Source organism: Labrus mixtus, chromosome 7 (assembly GCF_963584025.1).
Source record: "Labrus mixtus chromosome 7, fLabMix1.1, whole genome shotgun sequence".
In the NCBI taxonomy this organism is placed as follows: Eukaryota; Metazoa; Chordata; class Actinopteri; order Labriformes; family Labridae; genus Labrus; species Labrus mixtus.
Window position 1 is genome coordinate 12,356,156 of NC_083618.1, and position 18,932 is coordinate 12,375,087.

Genomic DNA, 18,932 nt, shown 5'->3' on the forward strand with positions numbered 1-18,932 from the left:
TGTGTGCACTACTGGAAGAAGGTGAACAGGTTGAGACTTAAATAAAAAACACAAATCTTGCACTCAGTGGCACCGGGTGTGAAGAAAGTTTGTGTTTCCTTACTGAGGGGAACGAGGAGGACATACCTTGATATACTGGAGCAGATCTCCCAAGGTCATTTCCTGCTGACCGCCACGTCTGCCCTCAACCAGGAAGTCATCCCACAGGGTGTATTTCTTTCCTGCGATCTGCCGATAGACATGTTACATACACCAACACACACACACACACACACACACACACACACACACACACACACACACACACACACACACACACACACACACACACACACACACACACACACACACACACACAGACAGGCAGTTGATGGATGCTTCTTGCAGTTAACATTTTTGGTTCCATAAGAAGAGTCTTGGATGTTCACAGACAGAGAGGCTGCATGTTTCATCACTCTGTTGTAAAGCAGCTGAGAAGAATCAGCAGCCCTCTCTGGCGCTGCAGTAAAGACCCCCAACAAGCTGCCATAAGGTCAAGAAGCTGCTTCCTCCTGCTTCCTCCTATATGATGAAGAGACTCTCCTGCTTTACTTAAGTTTTCATCTACAAGACTTACAAGATTTACAAACACCCCATGCTGGTAAATGATACATTCAGCCATGTCGTTGCAGTTTGTGGGACAATTTATTAGAAAGTTGAAGATGTAGCTTGTGTGATTTGAAAAGTTATGCTCCTGGCAGTGATATATCAACTGTGACATATTTCCAGAAACTTAACCATTATGCAAGTGTAAGTTTGTAAGAAGCCTGTAACAAAAAAATCATCCAAACATTTTATTTACCATGTTTTCCTGTAAAAAAAAGTATGTTAGGTTTAACTTACCTCATTAGTGTAAGAAATGAAAGCATTGTGCATCATGGTCAGGCCTATCACAGTGACCACCTTATTGTTTTGTTTTATAGATTGCCAGAAAATGATCCCGCTATCATGAGTGAAATAAGTCTTGATAGTGTGAAAACTATTAAAATGAACTCACTGTCACGGGAAAATGTTGGAAAAATGTAATTGTCCCCTTAGGGCTTCAGTGAGTTTGAGCTATGAAGGGCCACTTTCTTTCTGATTTAAAGAGCTTTGAGGGCTTCTGAATCAGAGACACTCTTGAAATCTGGCCATTTAATCTGCAGACTTAAAGGCGTAATGAAAGCGTGATGAAAGTCTCACGAGTCTGGATGAAGCTTTACAAACACAGTCATTCATTGAGGCATTTTACCACACAGTTCAAACACATCTTATCTCATGCCTCAGGCTCCATCCTACAGCATCGCCGACACAGATATAAGGATGTATGACTTGACTGTGACTTGGCAACCTGCAATTGTCTTATATTTTTGACCGTTTGACATTTCAATACAGAACACGGAGGTCCTGACACCCAGACACATCTATCCAAATCCTGCACTCATAAAAGCTGATGTTCCTCCTCACATAGGACAATTAACAGTCATCACATGACTCTACGTGTAACCGTAAACACCTAAATCCACACATGCAGGACCATAAAATAACATCACCCGACCTGAAGTGGGTCATGATTCCTCACATGCAGAAGAAAATGTCAAAATATGTCACAGAGTGAGACGAGCCTGCTCTCACAGGCGCTGTCTGCTGAGAGGATCTGTGAAGAGCAAAACTTGGCTTGCGATGTGAATACCAAAACTCCAAGCTAAACCTGGGTCCAATTATCTCTGCTCCAGCAGCCAAGGAGAACTCTTCGACAAGCCTTCAAGACTCCCACCACTTACAGAGTTTGGGGTTGTGGAGACACACTGGAGGCAAACGTCTCCTTAAGTCTGAAAGGGTTTCTTGCTCCTTTGTTCTGTTTTCGTACATGGGAAGTTTTGTTTGCAAGTTCACATCTTATCGCCTCTTCTTAGTTTTGTTTGTGTTTATGCAGAGTGAATGATTATTGCGACCTCAAACTCTCCTTCTGTAAAACAAAACCTAAGCCTAAAACACATTGAAAGCACGTCACGGCTATTATATGCAAAGTCATTGTTGCTTTAAAATGGACCATGGCCCCCCAATGGTTCCACGCTATAGTTTCTCATGTATACTTTGTGTGCAGATGCTGATTTTACACAATGCTAAGCCAGCATGAAGGCTATTTTTACTCTCTACCCACCCTTCCTCACTCATATCTGTCAAACAGCTCCAGCAGGAACCTGACCCTAATCAACTACCCCATCAGTCTGTGTGTAAAGTGACGTCGATTATTCAACACTATAGAGGGGGTGGAAGTAATAAGCAGGAATGCTGGAACCAAAGTGACTGCTGGAAACAATTACAAATGGTTTCCCATAAGCACAACTATGGTATCTTTTTGTCGCGGAACCTCAGGGTACCATAAAAAAAAACAGAGACGTAGCAATGAAACATCTATCTGTTAGGCAACCTCTTGACCAATCAGATTGCTTGGTCGAAAACTAACTGATGAATTGTACATTATATCACATAGGTCTAAATAAATTTGGGTAAGGCTGTCTTGAGGTTGGAGCTGGAGTCCAATCGCCAAGATTGAAGCTGGGAAATTTGGATGGTTCATATAGTTTTACAAAGTAGGCACTACTGTGTCTGGACATGAACATAATAAAAGGAGCCATAAAGCAAAGTCCCCTCCTTTGAAATTTGTTGAACACCAAGAAAGCCTCAATAACTTATTTTTCATTACTACATGTGTGCTGAGTTTAAGTACAGTCATATCTCACTGATTCTGCGGATCCAGAGGTCTGTTTGGACATAAAGCAGGTCTTGCAGTCAGGATTTTGGGTGGTTGAACTCCACTGAGTTTGACTTCAGAGGATAAAGACGAGACAAACGGCTGTTTCACAAGCCTGATCAGGACAAAAGCTACAGCGGTGGTTTACAGTTAAGTTTATACTCCGCTAGCTCTGATGCTGGAGGACGGCCAAATGTGTCATCTGCTCTACAAATTTAGTTCTGTATTGTAAATGGAGTTTTGACTTCCTCCAAATACATGACACAGCTGGTCTTCACAAAATAAAAGGAACATTTCAGGTTTTAAATGCTTCTCGTTTCTACGTTAACCATCATAGTTTCGGACAATGTATGTCAACTGTCCATTGTATGTCACTTTCATGTTAAGTAATTTCCCTTTTTATTCTTCCCCTCCTCATGTCCTGAGATATAATGCCACATTTGAGTGCTCTAAGTCCTAAATAGAATCTACATTAGATTTTTTTAAATGACACCTTATATTTCCTGAGCTTCTGATTTTAAGGCTATTGCACAAGTAAATACGATATTCCTAAAGTTTCTCAACCAAAAAAAAACAAACAGCCCAAACTTCACACTGCATCCTCTTGTTGACAGGAAACCTGGATAGCTCCTCTGCTCTTCCTGAAAAAACAACACCTCCTGTATGTGGACAGTAACGGCTTCCAGGAATATATAAAAAAATATCTCATCATAAAATAAACCACATATCAAATACACGCATATCCCCTTTCCTATTTATAGGACCAAATATAAATGAAGAAACATGTTGGCACACATATTGGCTATGAGGGTTCAGAAAAAGAAACGCTGTTGTCACATATGCCCTCCTGAAAACTTCTACAAAATGTCAGGACAAGCTGCCTCTGAAGTTTTCATTAGTTAGTTATTCACATATGATCCTAGCAGCGGCAGACTATCCCTAAACTGCCAAGAAATCCATCTGCATTCCCACATGCTCACTCCGACATTTTTGGTGAATTTACAGGAGTTCAATTGTGAAAGCACGATACATGTCCTGCATTCCTTGATTATGAGATGGCAACTTAACCATAATAACAGACTGACACATTTTTTATTCATAATGTTTAATGTCCATTAGATGAGGTTGTAGGGGCTATAAAAGACAACAAACTTTAAAAAAAATAGCATAGCTTTATATTGAATCTTATCAGATGCAAGATTACTGTAATTTAAAAAGTCCAAGGCATTTCAAACTAAAGTGTGAGCCATTGTCAAACACTACAGAGTTACCTCTTCAAAGGTCAGAAGAATCTGTATATTCACAGTGTTTTTGAGTCACAGAGCAGTGACATCGCTGACATGGCCTGAATCAAAAGTCGTAAAAGTCTTGACCCAATATCAAAAACTCCCAAAAAATAACTCAGGGCATATAAATAATTTAGGAGTTCATTTGTGTTTTGGCAGCCAAATTCTGTAACTTTACACCTCATTGAAGATCCAGGTTTATGTACAAAGGGTCTCAATTTTTTGTAACGTCAATGTTCAAACTTCAATAATTTAGCATTTTTTTCAGCTTTGTGTTCTGGATCCTGCAGAAGGTTATCATAATGCACTTCAGCAACACAGGACCTGAAACACAATAAAGTCCCTTTTGATAACAAGTGCAGCTGATTGATGGAGCCAAAAAAAGACGCAAAGGAAGTTCAGCCAAATGAACTTGATAAGGAGTAAGAATGAATCCATGTCTGATTGTGACACCCTTTAGGGGACTGGTCATGTTGCACAGGTCACTGCATCCAGACTTAAAATGTGAGTTTTAATCTTGCCCTTTGGGACAATTAAGTGTTTTTTGGAGACAGGAAGCTGAGATCAATTGGCAAACCTTGATAAGTTAGCCACAAGAACCAGCACTACATAGGCACAATCCAACCTCAGCTTCATTATCTGGCCAGACTTCCAACAGTGGAAACATTTTTACAACCCAGTGCGACTGCAGGCCTGTTTCATCAAAGGCGATGGTTTTCCTATGGAGGGCTTCAAAGTGAGCTTTACAGGGGGCATGTGGAGGATCTGTGTGGTCTTTAAAGTTCATATTTTTATCTTTATCTTTTACAGCTTTATTTAGCTTCCTTTCTGTGGAAGATCTGCTAACTTTTCACCAAGACTCCCTGTTCTTCATCAGTCCTTCATTGAGATTCAAAGTCCAACCACAACCAGTGGTGAACATATGGTCGTGATACTGCTGATTACCATATATGGGATAAACTGCAGTACGAGCAAATATGCACCAAGGTAATTCTGATATACTTGGAAAGTAAAAGAGTGGACAGTCAGACTTTTTTTTAAGTAAATAGGACTGTTATTTTATGGTATGGAAGTTTTGACCTTTGCATTAATTCTAAGTGTTGTATAAGACTGTATTCACAAAGGGCATTACATAAAAGTATTGCATAACATAAAAGTATTGCATAACAAAGGAATCATCATTCTTTAAAACTGAATCCAGGAAGTTATGTTCAACTGGAAACATAAGTGGACAATCAATTCCCACTTCACTCATCCCCTATAAATACACCAAGGTTGATGTGAAGCAATACTGCCAATAATACCACATCAAAGGATGGTAGCTCACTGCTGTAACTTATCCGCAAGGTCACAAAAGTGAACCTCAGGTATCGTAGTTTCCTATGTGTGTGTGTGTGTGTGTGTGCTCCACAAAAAGTTACATAGACAAGGATGTGTGTTCAATATTTGGTTGAATCCAGAAAGTTGATGAGGACCAGCCTATTTGATCAATAATCCCATTTGGATTCATTACGTGGGGTACCAATTTTAACTGGGGCTTTTATTCATCTGAAAATGTGAAAGTTCTGAAATTGGATCCATGTGTAATTGTGCAAAGTATCTGTTTTTGTTTTGTATCTGCTCTCTAGATATGCAGCACACCATTTCTATTTGATCATGTCTGAGGTCGGCAGTAGAACATTTGGGATATGGAGTTAAAAAGAATATTCTTTAAAACCTCTGCTTGAGACTAACAGCTTACCGCTTCATTGACTAATATTGCAGTTGATATTGGGGTCCAGTTTTGACAAGGAAGAAGAACGTGTTGGATGAAAAGACACATTCTGTGTAGTGCTGCATTAAGTTCATTTTAATGCTAACAATAATAATAATAATACAATTAAAAATAAATATTTCCATTGTGATTACGACTGTATTTTAGGATGGCAATGCTGAATAAGTTGAGACTTTTTTTTATTTAGAAAGGTCAAAGAAATATCATCTGTGTGTCCAAAGATTAAGTGTGATCACACATGAGGCTGGTTGAAAGCAGTCAAGCCTCAGCATGTCTGCAGGAACTTGTTTGTTTGTGTTTTCCTGTATGGCTTTTTTTTAACAAAAGGACAATAGCACTGTCATGTAAAGTGTGCCCTTTGTCTGACCGGGAGTGTCATCTGCTACCTGATCACTATTGATCACCACTCTCTTTTGACTGCAGTGAAGAGACAGATGGCTGGAACCTCCAACTGTTCACTGCAATGACTTTCCTAAGACCTTAGAGAATTGGCAAGATACCAGCCTTGCACACTGCCCATACATTTAAAGATAAAAAACGTATTAAAGGCTCTTTAATATTTCTGGTGTTTGTCTTGATGGATGACTTCCGATGCCATGGTGCATTGTGGGTAAGGAGAATAAGGAGCAGCTCTCAGCAGCCTGCAGACACTTCTCAGGAGAGTGTTGAGTTTGACACACAGACCAAAAGCAGGCCCTTCCTTTTGAAAGACTTTCATTGACGTGTAAAACAGCAACAGAACCTCATTGTGATTGTCTTTTAAATGAGAAAATAACAGCACTCCACCTGACTGAAAATGACCCGGGGCAGAGGACCGAGTCAATAAAATGCTCCTCCTACAAATGGGCCACTGACACGCTGGAGCCTGCAGAGACACCCGCACAGCAGAAGGGCTGATTGACAGAGTCGCAGTCATATAACACTCACTTAAAATCAATGCTTCAGAGTGATGCATCTATTGGTTCCAATGCAAGACCGTGATTTAAGGCTTTTGTTGCGTCCTGAATAATACCAAAACATTTCAAGACATGTGTTTTCCTTCAAGGGGATTTATTATAAAATGTAAGAACAGAGGCCACGTCAATCAAAGTCAAAGTGCATTTCCATAGGTTGGATTATTTACTGTACAGATCAGCCAACAACATTGATATCCTGTATGATATTCAATACACACTCATGGATTTGTCAATAATGAGCATCGATTCAACAAGGCAAAGCTCTGAACATATGCTGAGTTGTCGTGAGTGTGTCCAGTGTTGTGCCATCCCAGTTTGAAGCATTGATTAAATGCTTTAGTAACCAAAGGTCGTGCTCTTTAGTTACGTGTCGTAATTCCGTGTGTTGGTCATTGGAGCAACTTATTGATATCCACAGATCAATATGATGTCCTATCCTTGTCAGCATTTAATAAGCTTTAAGCTTAAAGGTGCACTACGTAGATTTGGTAGTGAAATTTAAAAGTTGGAGAAGTGAAACAAATCTATGCTATACTTTCTGAACTAAACACACAAACTTTATTCAAAGGAAAAAATGGGTCCCTGGAACAATGTTCGGAGCTAAAAAGCTACAAGGAGAGTCAAGGTTTCACTGTTGCGAGCCCACCACCATAACTTCTCGTGTAGCATTTTATCTTCAAACAGTTTTCCAGGTACCAGACTTTCCTCTGAGAACAGTTTGTGTATAGAGTTATGAACATATATCACATAATCTGTACACTTCTCCAACTTTCACATTTCTCTACCACAACTCCATAGTGCAACTTTAACTGAGGTACATTAGAAATATACTGTATATTTCTAGCTGATCTCCCAAATGGGGCAGATCAAAGTTGCAGCTACTTTGATTCAGTAGGGGATATTTTGATAATGTTTAGATATGATACCCAGTGTATTACAAACTCTTGAAAAACTGATACAACCTACCGGTACTTATCTACCACAATGTCCACAAGTTAAATGGAGTTAATGAAGTTTTTCTTTAGAAATGATCCTCATGTACTGTAAAATTAAGATCTAGCACGATACATGGTGATCAAGAGTCGGCATCAGGAATACAGGCCATATAAAGGGTGTAACCCAACGTTTCCTGGGATGTAGAGGGAGCGGTTTTGGAGGTTTTTTTTAGTCTATTACCCGCACAAGCCTTGACAAGAGACAAAAGTATTGGGAGAGTGTGACGAAAGTGATACTGACAAGTTTTCTACAATGTTTATACAATCCCAATATTAAAGACTACAAGAGTGAACTTAATCTTCACTTCATCTGAATCTGAGTAGAAGTGTGATTCACTACATTTTGTAGTTATCAAAAAACAGCCTTTCATGCGTCCAAGATGTTCTACATTTAGCTATATTAGCAGCATGGTGCTTGAAAAGGAAAAGTTGCTCTTTTGGTTGCTATAATTGCTACGTTTTTGATACCGGGCATGAAACATATAGCACAGATATTCATGTCCAGTCCACTATGAAGTGTTTGTCGACGCCCGATCACTTTTTAGCTACATAAGCCCACTTCAAGGCTTCCTCAAGCTGTAAACATGGAACATAATGTGACTCATAATTCAACTGTTGACCTAAACACGACTGAGCCTTCATCGCTTGTGCCACTCAGCTTTGCTAAATGGAATGTTGGCCAATAGGTGCCATATCCTTAAGTCATTACAATGGAAATTGAGGTAAAATTATAATTTGGTGGTTAGGTATAAGACACATGATAAACAGTCATTCAGAGCTTTTATTAACCCTGCAGCTACAGTCTGTGGATGCACACACACTGCAATGATTCCTTTATGAGCCCATTCATGTGGCTTTAAAGACCAGTAAAGTTATTTTATGTCTATTTCCATTACAGAACCAGGACATGTGTGTGCTGTTAGTCTGTACCTCATATGCACTGCATACATCAGGCAGAGCAGTTTACAGACAGACAGCAGGCAGACACACTGTCCTGCTGCCATGCAGAGCAGAGGACACAATATGCGCCACCTGTGACATTATCATTTCAGTCATGCTTGGAGGTTTGTGTATGAGTATGAGGTAAGAGTTTTTGTGTGAAAGGAGAAAAGAGAAAAAGTGCAAGGCATACAAACTGCCTTAAGCATTCAGAGCTAATGAGAACATTTTGTAAAACGTGACATCAGAACCAGACTAGAAAATTACATTTAATGTCACTAATGAGAAATCTGCAGCCCATCTCCTGCCGGCATGCTGCTATAATGAGTGAATAATGAAACAGGAGGACAGAGACCTCTAATAACTTCCACATGAGGGAGGTCCAACAGGTCTGTAGAAAAAACATTACTGCACACAATATCGCAAGTCCTTAGACTTAAGAAATGTAAAGAAGTGAAAAGACAGAAAGAAATATTATTGACCCTACAAATTAATGGCTACCAAATAAAAACATGGCAATGGCAAGCTTGTCATTTCAAGTGAGTTGCCTTTATTTTTCCTCACTGAAAAGTCAACTGTTCTAAGCAGTTTTTACACTACTAGCATGTTAAGCTAATGATCCATAATGCTCTATAAGTTGGTTGAAAATGTTTGCCCCAGTTTTATACAGTATTTCAGACAAACTGGATTTAAAAAGGGACCCTCTGTTGACGTGAATAGGAAGTCATTGGCTAGAAAAATGAAATCATGTTAAGGGACTAAACTTTTAGTCTAAAAGTCAGTATCCTTATCAGTTATCAGCTAACTAACACAGGCAGCATGTTAGTTAGCCCCACAGGCTAAGGTCTGACATCAATGTCTGAGTTGATACAAAACGATTTTGTCCAATCTTTCGTATTTTTTGCTTGTTTTGGGAACATTTTTAGAAAGGTTGCAACAAACCAAAACTTCAGCATTTATTCATATCTATTGATTTCTTTATGATTGGAAGCTAGCTGTGTCTAATAAAAGCTCCTAAGCTGTGATTAGACAATAATGTTCAGGTATAGGATTGCTGGGTTGAAATAAGTCAATCATGCACTTTTATATATTTAGAATGCTTGATGACCAAGTTAAGCAACAGGCATTTCATTGCTGTTCCACATTTTCTCAAACTGTAGTAAATCGGCCCGAGGAGATCAGGTCAGCTGAGTCAGTGATCTCTTTTAAATCGCTTCTTAAAACATACTTTTATGAGCAAGCCTTTCCTGACTTTACTTTTTTTAATCCCTCTAAATATTGTATGTCTTTTATAGTGCTTTTATATGACTTTTATGTCTTATGTCTTATTTTATGTTCTTGTAAAGCACTTTGTACCTTTGATTTTGAAAAGTGCTCTATCAATAAAGGTTATTAATGTAAAAATAAAGGTTATTATATTTGGACTCCTCCATCTCCAGCAAGGTCTGAGATCAGGCTCAAATACAGATTAGGCTGGGATTTAAATCTGCTTTGCTCAAGGACTCTTCAGAAAAGACACTATGACCTCAGTGTTTACACAGGAAACCTGAGTCGACCAGATGAAGTGAAGTCTTTCTGACAAAAAAGGCGCCTGATAATATATTGTGTTTTTCATTAAAGACCCTGACCGGTGGTTTTAATATGTATGAGATAAGAAGATAAGGATGAAGGTGACTTGAAGGAGCTGATCAGTACCCAACGCCTCAGGCTCTTTAAAATGGTTAAATGGGGATAAAGAATGCTGATTTTATCAGCTCCATCATGAATGGTTCTAAATGAATAGATCTTTAAGGCTGATGTTATGTCAAAGATCTCTGGGTTCAACTGGCTGTTAGCTTGTCTTTTACTCTGTCATTTGAACAACAAATGTATACATCAGTTAGTTCCGACAAAGTAATCTGATTGGATGAGGTATTCCACGAATGAGGATAAATTGTACAACGTTGTTGACTGTTCCACAACAGCGTAATACTGGTGTCCAAGTCTAGTATGTATTTGCAGTGCCTTAAAGCGTTACAGAAGCACAACATGAAGAGAAACAGCAGGAGCTCCACATACACACTCACTCAGGCATGCACACTCACACAGCACTGTTCTCCCCCGCTGACTCTGTCGATCCCACCTCGCCGCTGTAACGCCTCTGTTACTAACTCTAAAGGCAGTACAGACGGGGGAATCACTTCGTCCCCCCATAAAGCCTCTGTGACATTCACAGTGAAGGCGAGACATCACAGTGACGTTAATATCGAGCCTTGAAGAGGCAGTCTGAATAAGGCGTGTGTATCACTCTTCCTCAGCCAGTACAACATCACTCCCTCTAGTGTGATATTGTTTAAACATCTGATGTAAACAAAAAAAAAACTCTTGTACAGACATATATTATTGTGATGACACAAAATGGGAAGTGAATCTGTGAGGAACTACCTAACAGCAGTAATAATACAATGTAAAAGAACAGAGGAATTAAAAAACATAAGGTCAAGCCCATTATAACACCAAAAACAAAAAACACCTGAAAAACAACAGAAGGCACAAGCCTTCCATGTTGATCACAGATTACTCATTATCCCGTGAGCACTAGTCATGTCTGGGTCTTGAATTACAAACTGAACAATGCAGCTCAATGCCCGAGCTCCCGGAGGAGTTCTGAGGGCCGAGGATCATGTTCTCCTCTTTTTTTTTCTTTACCGGCACAGTCTGATGAGGCAAACACAGATTTAACCACATGTGAGGTAAATCTCCCCTTTTGTTGTCTTGTTTCTCTCTTTAAGCCAGTCCCTGCTATTAGAGTGACAGATGTGTGAACTTCAATAACGGCAGGCTGTGCCTACTGATGTTGAAAAACACACTTATCCAGCCTGGAGAAGTTGAAACATCCATTTCTCTAAATGATTTCATACAAAAAAATGCAAAGCAAGTTGTCAATGGAAGTTATTAAAAACAGACGCTGCAACAAGTGAACAAAAAAATTCCCTCTATCCTTCTGTGAGATCACATAGCTCTCACTGGGAAATCTGGTTTCAATACACAGTTTCCTGTCAAGGCAGGAAATAGTCCTCATTTCTGCAGGCAGTTAACAAAGAAACCAGTTTGAGCATCAACCTTGGAGTGGCTTTCTTGAAATCAGGAGCCTGCTAATTCAATTAAAGACCAAAAGGGCATGCTGGGGAACAGGGGCACCAAGGGAGCGTGAAAGGGCACGCATTTAAGGCCAGGGTGTGGAGGATGTGTGCAAAGACATGGAAGAGGGAGTAACTGCATGGCACACATCCAGCAGGCAGTCTAGCAGACAAGTAAAGACAGCATACATACGCTGGAGCAGAGAGTCAAGCGAGCTGCTGGAGGGGTTAAGATGGAGCTATTTAAAACCCAGCTGCAACACGTCCTCCTCTGTCCCGGCCTCGGGGATGTTTCTCTGATCTACTCAGATACAGCTCAGATGCAGCTGTAGAAGTACGACGTTCATTAATTTACATTGCTCTTTTAATATCCGTTTGTATCTTCTGAGGTTGTTCTCTGCAACAAGACATGCACTATCTGCACTGTCTATGATCAAAAGTGAACTTACTCTTTCTTACAAAATAGCTTCTTCCATACTGTTTTGTCAAAGTAGAAAAAAAAAAGATACCAAAAGAGTTGACAGTGTACAATCAAGAAAAAGCAAGTCTTTATAAATACATCATGTTGAGAACATACATGTATTTGTGATGACATTTCTAGCCGTTTTAGAGAGATTCATATCTGTGAACTTGCTGGAAAAGCCTCCTCCTTTAATGGCCTGCGCCTCGTCCCCTAAAACCACAGAGAATAAACACAAGAAGGGAAAACTATACTAAAGCATCGCATTGTTGAGCAGAGAAGGCCAGCCTCCCGTTTGTTTACATATTTCTGCCTCCATACAGAGAATAGCAGCAGCAGAGGGAAAGCCAGAGGGGACTTCCTATTTTGGGAAACAGCTGCTTTAAAGCAACAATTTCTGGAAAGGGGCGAGTATCATACGAGAGGGAGCAATAAAATACAGTCGTTTAAGAGCCTGAGAGTATTACATTTTTGTGTAAATAGAGTGCTGCAATTTTTTAACACAACCATCTCAGCATCATACTGTATATTCAGAGTTGTGTTGAAACGGCCAGTAGACAGTAGAACTTCTGCTGGTGCTGTGAAATTATATCTAAAAATACAACATTTAAGGAGTGGATTTCAAATCCCCATTGGAGAGAGCCTCTCTGTGTGGAGTTTGCATGCTCTCCCCGTGTATGTGTGGGTTCCGTCCGGGTAATCCCACAGTCCCAAAACATGCTCGTTAGGTCAACTGGTGACTCTAAATTGCCCATAGGTGTAAAGGTGAGTGTTGCTGGTTTTCTGTCTCTATATGTCAACCCTGTGATTGATTGTTGACCAGTCCAGTGTGTACCCCGACTTTAACCCAATGACAGCCCCCCCCCCACCACCGGTAAAAGCGGTTAAAATAATGGATGGATGGACTGGAGTGGGCCACCAGTACAACCAGCGAGATTTCAGTGTTGTTACGTGATATTAATGAACTGAGACTGATCTCATGAGCGTAGAGGTTGAAGAAGTCATTGCAGAGGTAAGCTGAGCTCTTAATACAGCATGTCTGATCAGTGATATTAAACAGCTGCACGTCTGCTGTTGCTTCAAAGGCTGAGCAATAAAACCTTCTCTCATGTTGGACAGATTAGGGAGATAAGAGAATATTAACAGGTCTGCTGCCTTTGTTTCTGCTTTTATCCCTATCATTCAGGCAGGTGAATATCTGATGTTTTAAATCACTTATATTTACACTTTCATATTCATGTAAAGTGCCTTTGACTGCAAGCTAAAAATGTACCAAGACTGACAAACAATACTCATCATCATAGGAGATAATGCACATTGTGTGTGTAATACGAAGTTTATGACCAGAAATGTGTAGAGAACTTGGAAATTTGATAACCGACTACAGTATGATTGCACACATGCATTCAGCACACGTTTTTATGTGATAACAGATACTCTGGGGTAATATTGTAATTTAACGGTTGAAAAAAATCAAATAAGTAATATATTCCTATGTTTTTTTATATAAAAGGCAGAATATCAGTTTTATAAGGACCTAAAATACCCACTTTCATAATCACATAGTGTTCTTTAAGCTGATCCAACTAATGCCATGTCTCGGCAAATCAATGTTTGCATCCATATTAAGAATGAAAGAGCAGTGAATTATGTGGATTATATTCTACACAGAGAAAGGAGAATTAGTTTGAGAAAAGAAAATCAACTGCAAGGCTACACGTTTTTCAGACAAGGATACATCAGAGCATCTCTCTCTCAGACAGCTGAAGGTTTGGCAGCACACTATCTCTCTCTCTCACCCTTGCAGTCAGCACAAGTGTTTTATCTGTGTTAAATCACACACACGTGTTCCACATTAACTAGTACGTACTAGTACTCAATTTTCCAGGATTTTGTCCCTAACCCTAAAATTCCTGACCCTGAACCTCAGCCAAGCCTTTTTCCTTGGGTTGTGGGAAAAATTTAGAGGACAGGAGAAAAAAAAGGATATGAAGTATGTGCAAACACTTTCACCAAATTCACCAAGCAACAACTGTGAGAACATTGTGGTCTTTGTATGCAGGGACGAGGGCATGCATGGAACTTTAGAGCTGCACAGAAAGTCACAGCTGCCTCTGTCATCACAGCAGGTTTTAATGCAGCTGCAGCATTTCTGTCTGTAACCAAAGCTGAAACCAGACCTCCACTGTCTCACAGCTCCCTGTCAGAGCACCCTCACGTCCCACAGGACACAGTTACCCCACTCACTGTGACCCCCAGTGACCCCTGTCTGTCAGGGGCTCAATGCTCTGAGGAAGAAAGCTGGAGAGGGCAGCTCCAATATATGATACCCTCTAGACGTGAGGTACTGAGGATTTTGGCCTTAAAGGAGGCAGCAGAATTATTTCACATCATATCCTCACAGCTCATGTGACCAATAGAGTTGCTTGGCTTTTAAATCTTTCTTGTAGCCAAGCTCTGTTTTTGTTATAAAGCTTGACTCATACAGCATAAAGAACCCAGTATGACCTCACCAACCTGGTAACCTCAAACGTTTGGTTGGATTTGATCCTAAAAGGAGTCTGTCAAAGGAGAATAAGCTCCTGTCCTTTTTCTTTAAAATATGGCAGCTTTGAGTTCACTTAATTTGTGCAAACACAGAAGCAGACGTAGACGTGTTTGTGCTTTACCTGCACCGAGGTGCCCTGAGGATTACACTGAGCTATAGCTAAAGACATGGCTTATATGCTTGAGATTGACAGTTTGCTGTTGCCTCTTGTCCTGAGAGCACTCATTCATGACTTTAATGCTCTCCAGCCAGAGAGGAAGGATGTAAATTTACAAAGGAGCATACAGATTTACCCCCAAAGTAGGCAGACTTTAATAATAAATGTATATACAGTAAGAGTCTGTCAGGCTGTATAAAGAGCGTTACTCAGGTACTGAATTTCAGTGTGGGTGCACAGAGCTGTTACTCACTTTGAAATGCGGGGGCGAGCTTGGCTGGGACATCACAAAGTACTGAACAGCCAGGGTGAAGTAAGCCGTGCGGTAGGAGCTGATCTTCTGGTGACCCTGCACCAGTTTGTACAGCTCCAGGCACATCAGACCCGCCACTGCAGCGGTGGTGGTAGCTATGGCCGGGATGATCCTTCCAGCAATGCGCTTACTCTTTTGGAGGAGACACAGGAGAGTTCACTAAGTTCACGTTTTAAATGTTCAGCAGGTCATCTTTACTTAGATAACAACTCAGTTTTACAGATTTATTTGACTTCATTTCTTTGTTCTGTTACTTTAGATCGAAATCATTTAGTTGTGTAAGAAGTATTAAAATCTACTTAAATACACTCTGTGCATTGCCTCTGTGAACTGCACATCAGCACCTGTGTCCGATTGGACTTGGAGCTGTTTCTTGGCACGTACTGCCGTTCTTTCCTCCTGTCTAGATCCTTGCTTTTGTTGTACTTACTCTCAGATGTACAACTCTTTAGACATTATTTCCACAATCTCCCAGTTTGGGATCAATAAAGTAATTCTATTCTATTATCATCTGCTAAATTAAACTGTAGAATTGTGGATCATATACTGAGTCATTCTACAACGTACAAAAAACTGCATTACAAGAAAGAGCCCTGCATTCAAAATGATACGAAAGTTGTTCATTTAAGGATTAGGCAAATCTCAAATATGTATTTATATCATTAAAGCAAATTCAAGCAATTGTATATTGTTGCTTGTCCTGGTGATGCAGATTAAAACGTATTTACAATTGAATTTATTGTGCATTTTGGGCAACTAATTTCAAAGCTGCACTGAAAAGTGACTTTGAATTCTAAGCTTTTACAAAGTAAATGTGTCTCCAGGCTTTAACAAATGATGCAATGTTATGGATCAAGTAACCTAAAGAAGTATTAAAAATAAGGTTTATCTGCTTCAATAAAATACATTTCATACACAATGCATCAAAAATCAATGCATCCAATAAAATGGTACTGACGGGGTCATTCTGAAGAACACTTATTTTCAATGCTTCATGTATATTTTGCTGCAGATATTTTTGTTGTGCTCGAGTCAAACTTTGAATATGGAAATTTGACTTGCTTAACAGAATCTATAGAGTACTGGTTTTCGGTATAGTTTGGTTTACAGGATACCGGCACTAACATATAATATAATATTGCCTTTATATATTTTGAAGTGAAGACAAAGTGTGCTTAACACATTGGAGAAAAACCTTTATATTAAGATAGATGATGAGAAAAGTAAGGCTTTTCCCAAACAACAAGAAACATGTTGAAATCTGTCTGATTCCACAAGAGTAACCCTCTTTTGTCTCCCCTCATTCAGCAGCACCCACCCCTTCCCCCTCCTCCTCCATCTGTCTTGGCTGTGTGTGTGTGTGTGTGTGTGTGTGTGTGTGTGTGTGTGTGTGTGTGTGTGTGTGTGTGTGTCTGCAGCAGTGGCGTGGCTCAGGTGTCACCTCCCAGGCGACAGGTAAAGTGCTGTGATTAGTTCTGCCCCGGGAACAAAAGGAGAGGAGGCTGCTTCTGTGGCTGTAGGGCAGGTGTGTGCAGCACCAACTAAAAACATGACCCCAAGGGAGGGGGAGCAGTCTGCAAGGTTTTCTTTTAGGTTTACCACAGCTCCATCCCTCTGATATTTCCCCGCTTATTTTTATATTTATTGCTTAATGTATCTGATAATTGTCTCTTTATCTCATAACCTGTCCCCTAAACTATAACTGGCCACTCACTGCACACCATATCTGAACGGCCTGTAGAGAATTTTCGCTTGGCAGTTAATGGGTGTATAGTTTACTTACTACTAGTCAATAGTTGTAAATATCTAGCATTTTATTTTTATTTTATTTCTATCTTTTCTTATTTTATTTGCACTCATATGCATGCTCTTCTTCTTGACTTTTTACTGCTGCATCACTTGAATTTTCCCACTGGGGATCAGTAAAGGATTATATTTTCTTATCTTTATTTCATATCCCATGAAGAGATTTGATTAGATGATGCACATATTTAAAAAAGGCTGACCTCATGCCGATCGGCTGCAGGGATGTCGTAGTTCTCTGCTCTCAGGTTAGAAGCTGCAACGATGTAGTCCATGTGGAAGTTACTGTCATCATCCTGTGCAGGAAAAATGGATGCAAAACAGAGTTTAGAATTCAATTCTATGATCAAACCTTGATGCACAATATTCTCTGAGGGCTCTTTTGGTGTCACATCATTCGTGCTCATGACTTGGTCAACCCATTAGAATGTGCTGGAAATCAAATTCCTGTTGTGATTGTCGCGGGCCGTGAGGTCATGCCTGTGCGGCTCTTCAAAGGCTAGACAGGCGACTGTCACTCAGCAATGCCTTTAGGGGGTGTGAGGAAGCTCCAAGCAAGCAACCTGATGCACCTAAAAACCTCCTACACACATTCCACCCATCTGCAGCCTGACCTGTGCATGAAGGGATGGAAATAAAGAGCAGGGGCTGCAGGGTACTTTAGGGATGTCATTCTTTTTTTGAGATGTCATTTGATATATGCCTAACTTACCTCATACTCATTACTGAGTCATTGAATGGTTCTACAGAATCTCATTCAGGCTGCAAATTCTTCTTACACTCACCTCTGCAGCTACAGCAACAGCATCCTGTCTGAACTGCCTATTACTCTTTGTTCAGTCTGAAGTGCGGCATGTCTGAAGTAAAGATTCTGTCACTGTGACCCAAGGAGGTTTGATTTCATCTCCACACTCATTAAGATACAGAAAAGACTTATAGAGGCAAGAATTTTAATGACTCCGTTACTATGTAAAATTTTCCAAGGAACTCACAGATCTCACTGGAGGGCCAATAGGTCAACAGGTAAATTGGAAGTCAGAAGAGAAGGAAGAATTTCCCTTTGGGAGATAATTGGATGGGACAAAATATGTATATTTGGGGAAAGACATCCATAATTAAAATATTTCATAAAAACTGAAATCTGTATATTCTTGCTGACATCTATTGATTATGTATCTGTTTTATTGTTCTTTGAAATTCTTTTTTTTTTTTGCTGTTTTTTTATCCACCTGATTTTTGCTCTGATTTTTTTTCAGATTCTTTAAATTTTTTCAATTTCTGTAGAAGCTTATATCAGACGTATCATGAATTATACACTACTACGACCAACATACGTGCACAGCCTTGCTCCTTTATTCTAAAAAAGGTTTCCATGAAGGATAGTTGAAGCTTAGACACAGGGGAGCACTGCTGAATGCAAGCTTGTCTATCGCCCTTTACTCATAAAGAACGATTGGCTCTACATACCTATTAAATCAATGACCCTATGGACTAGGTTTTACTCTGTTGATGCATCATCTTCTGGTCTCATTATAGTGCATTTTGCAGCCTTATTGAACAACCTTGTACGCTGGCCAGTAGCATGTTTGGTGTACACTCACTGATAACTTCCCAGAAAAGACAGCCTTGGCTGCTCTGCACGTAGACACAGACACTTTAAGATGTCAACCGAGTGTTAAACCTGGTTTAATGTGCAGACAGAGAACAATTATTTGTTGAGAGGTTGTGTTAAATAGTGAAGGAGAGACAGTGACAGTGGCAAGGTGTAAAAACAATGCTGTAATATAGAGGGGGAAATACAAGCCA

At 39.9% G+C, this 18,932-nt stretch overlaps 1 protein-coding gene across 1 annotated transcript in view; it reads right to left on the reverse strand.

Annotated features, from left to right (window-relative positions):
- The window catches only part of uba7 (ubiquitin-like modifier activating enzyme 7), a 35,056-nt gene that overhangs the window by 4,411 nt on the left and 11,713 nt on the right, over positions 1-18,932 (reverse strand). Inside the window, exons 20-22 of the mRNA XM_061043002.1 lie at positions 17,330-17,422; positions 15,264-15,455; positions 127-228 (exon numbers count right to left, since the gene is read on the reverse strand). Of these exons, the coding sequence (XP_060898985.1) occupies positions 127-228; positions 15,264-15,455; positions 17,330-17,422 (387 nt within the window). The remainder of the gene's footprint in view (positions 1-126; positions 229-15,263; positions 15,456-17,329; positions 17,423-18,932) is intronic.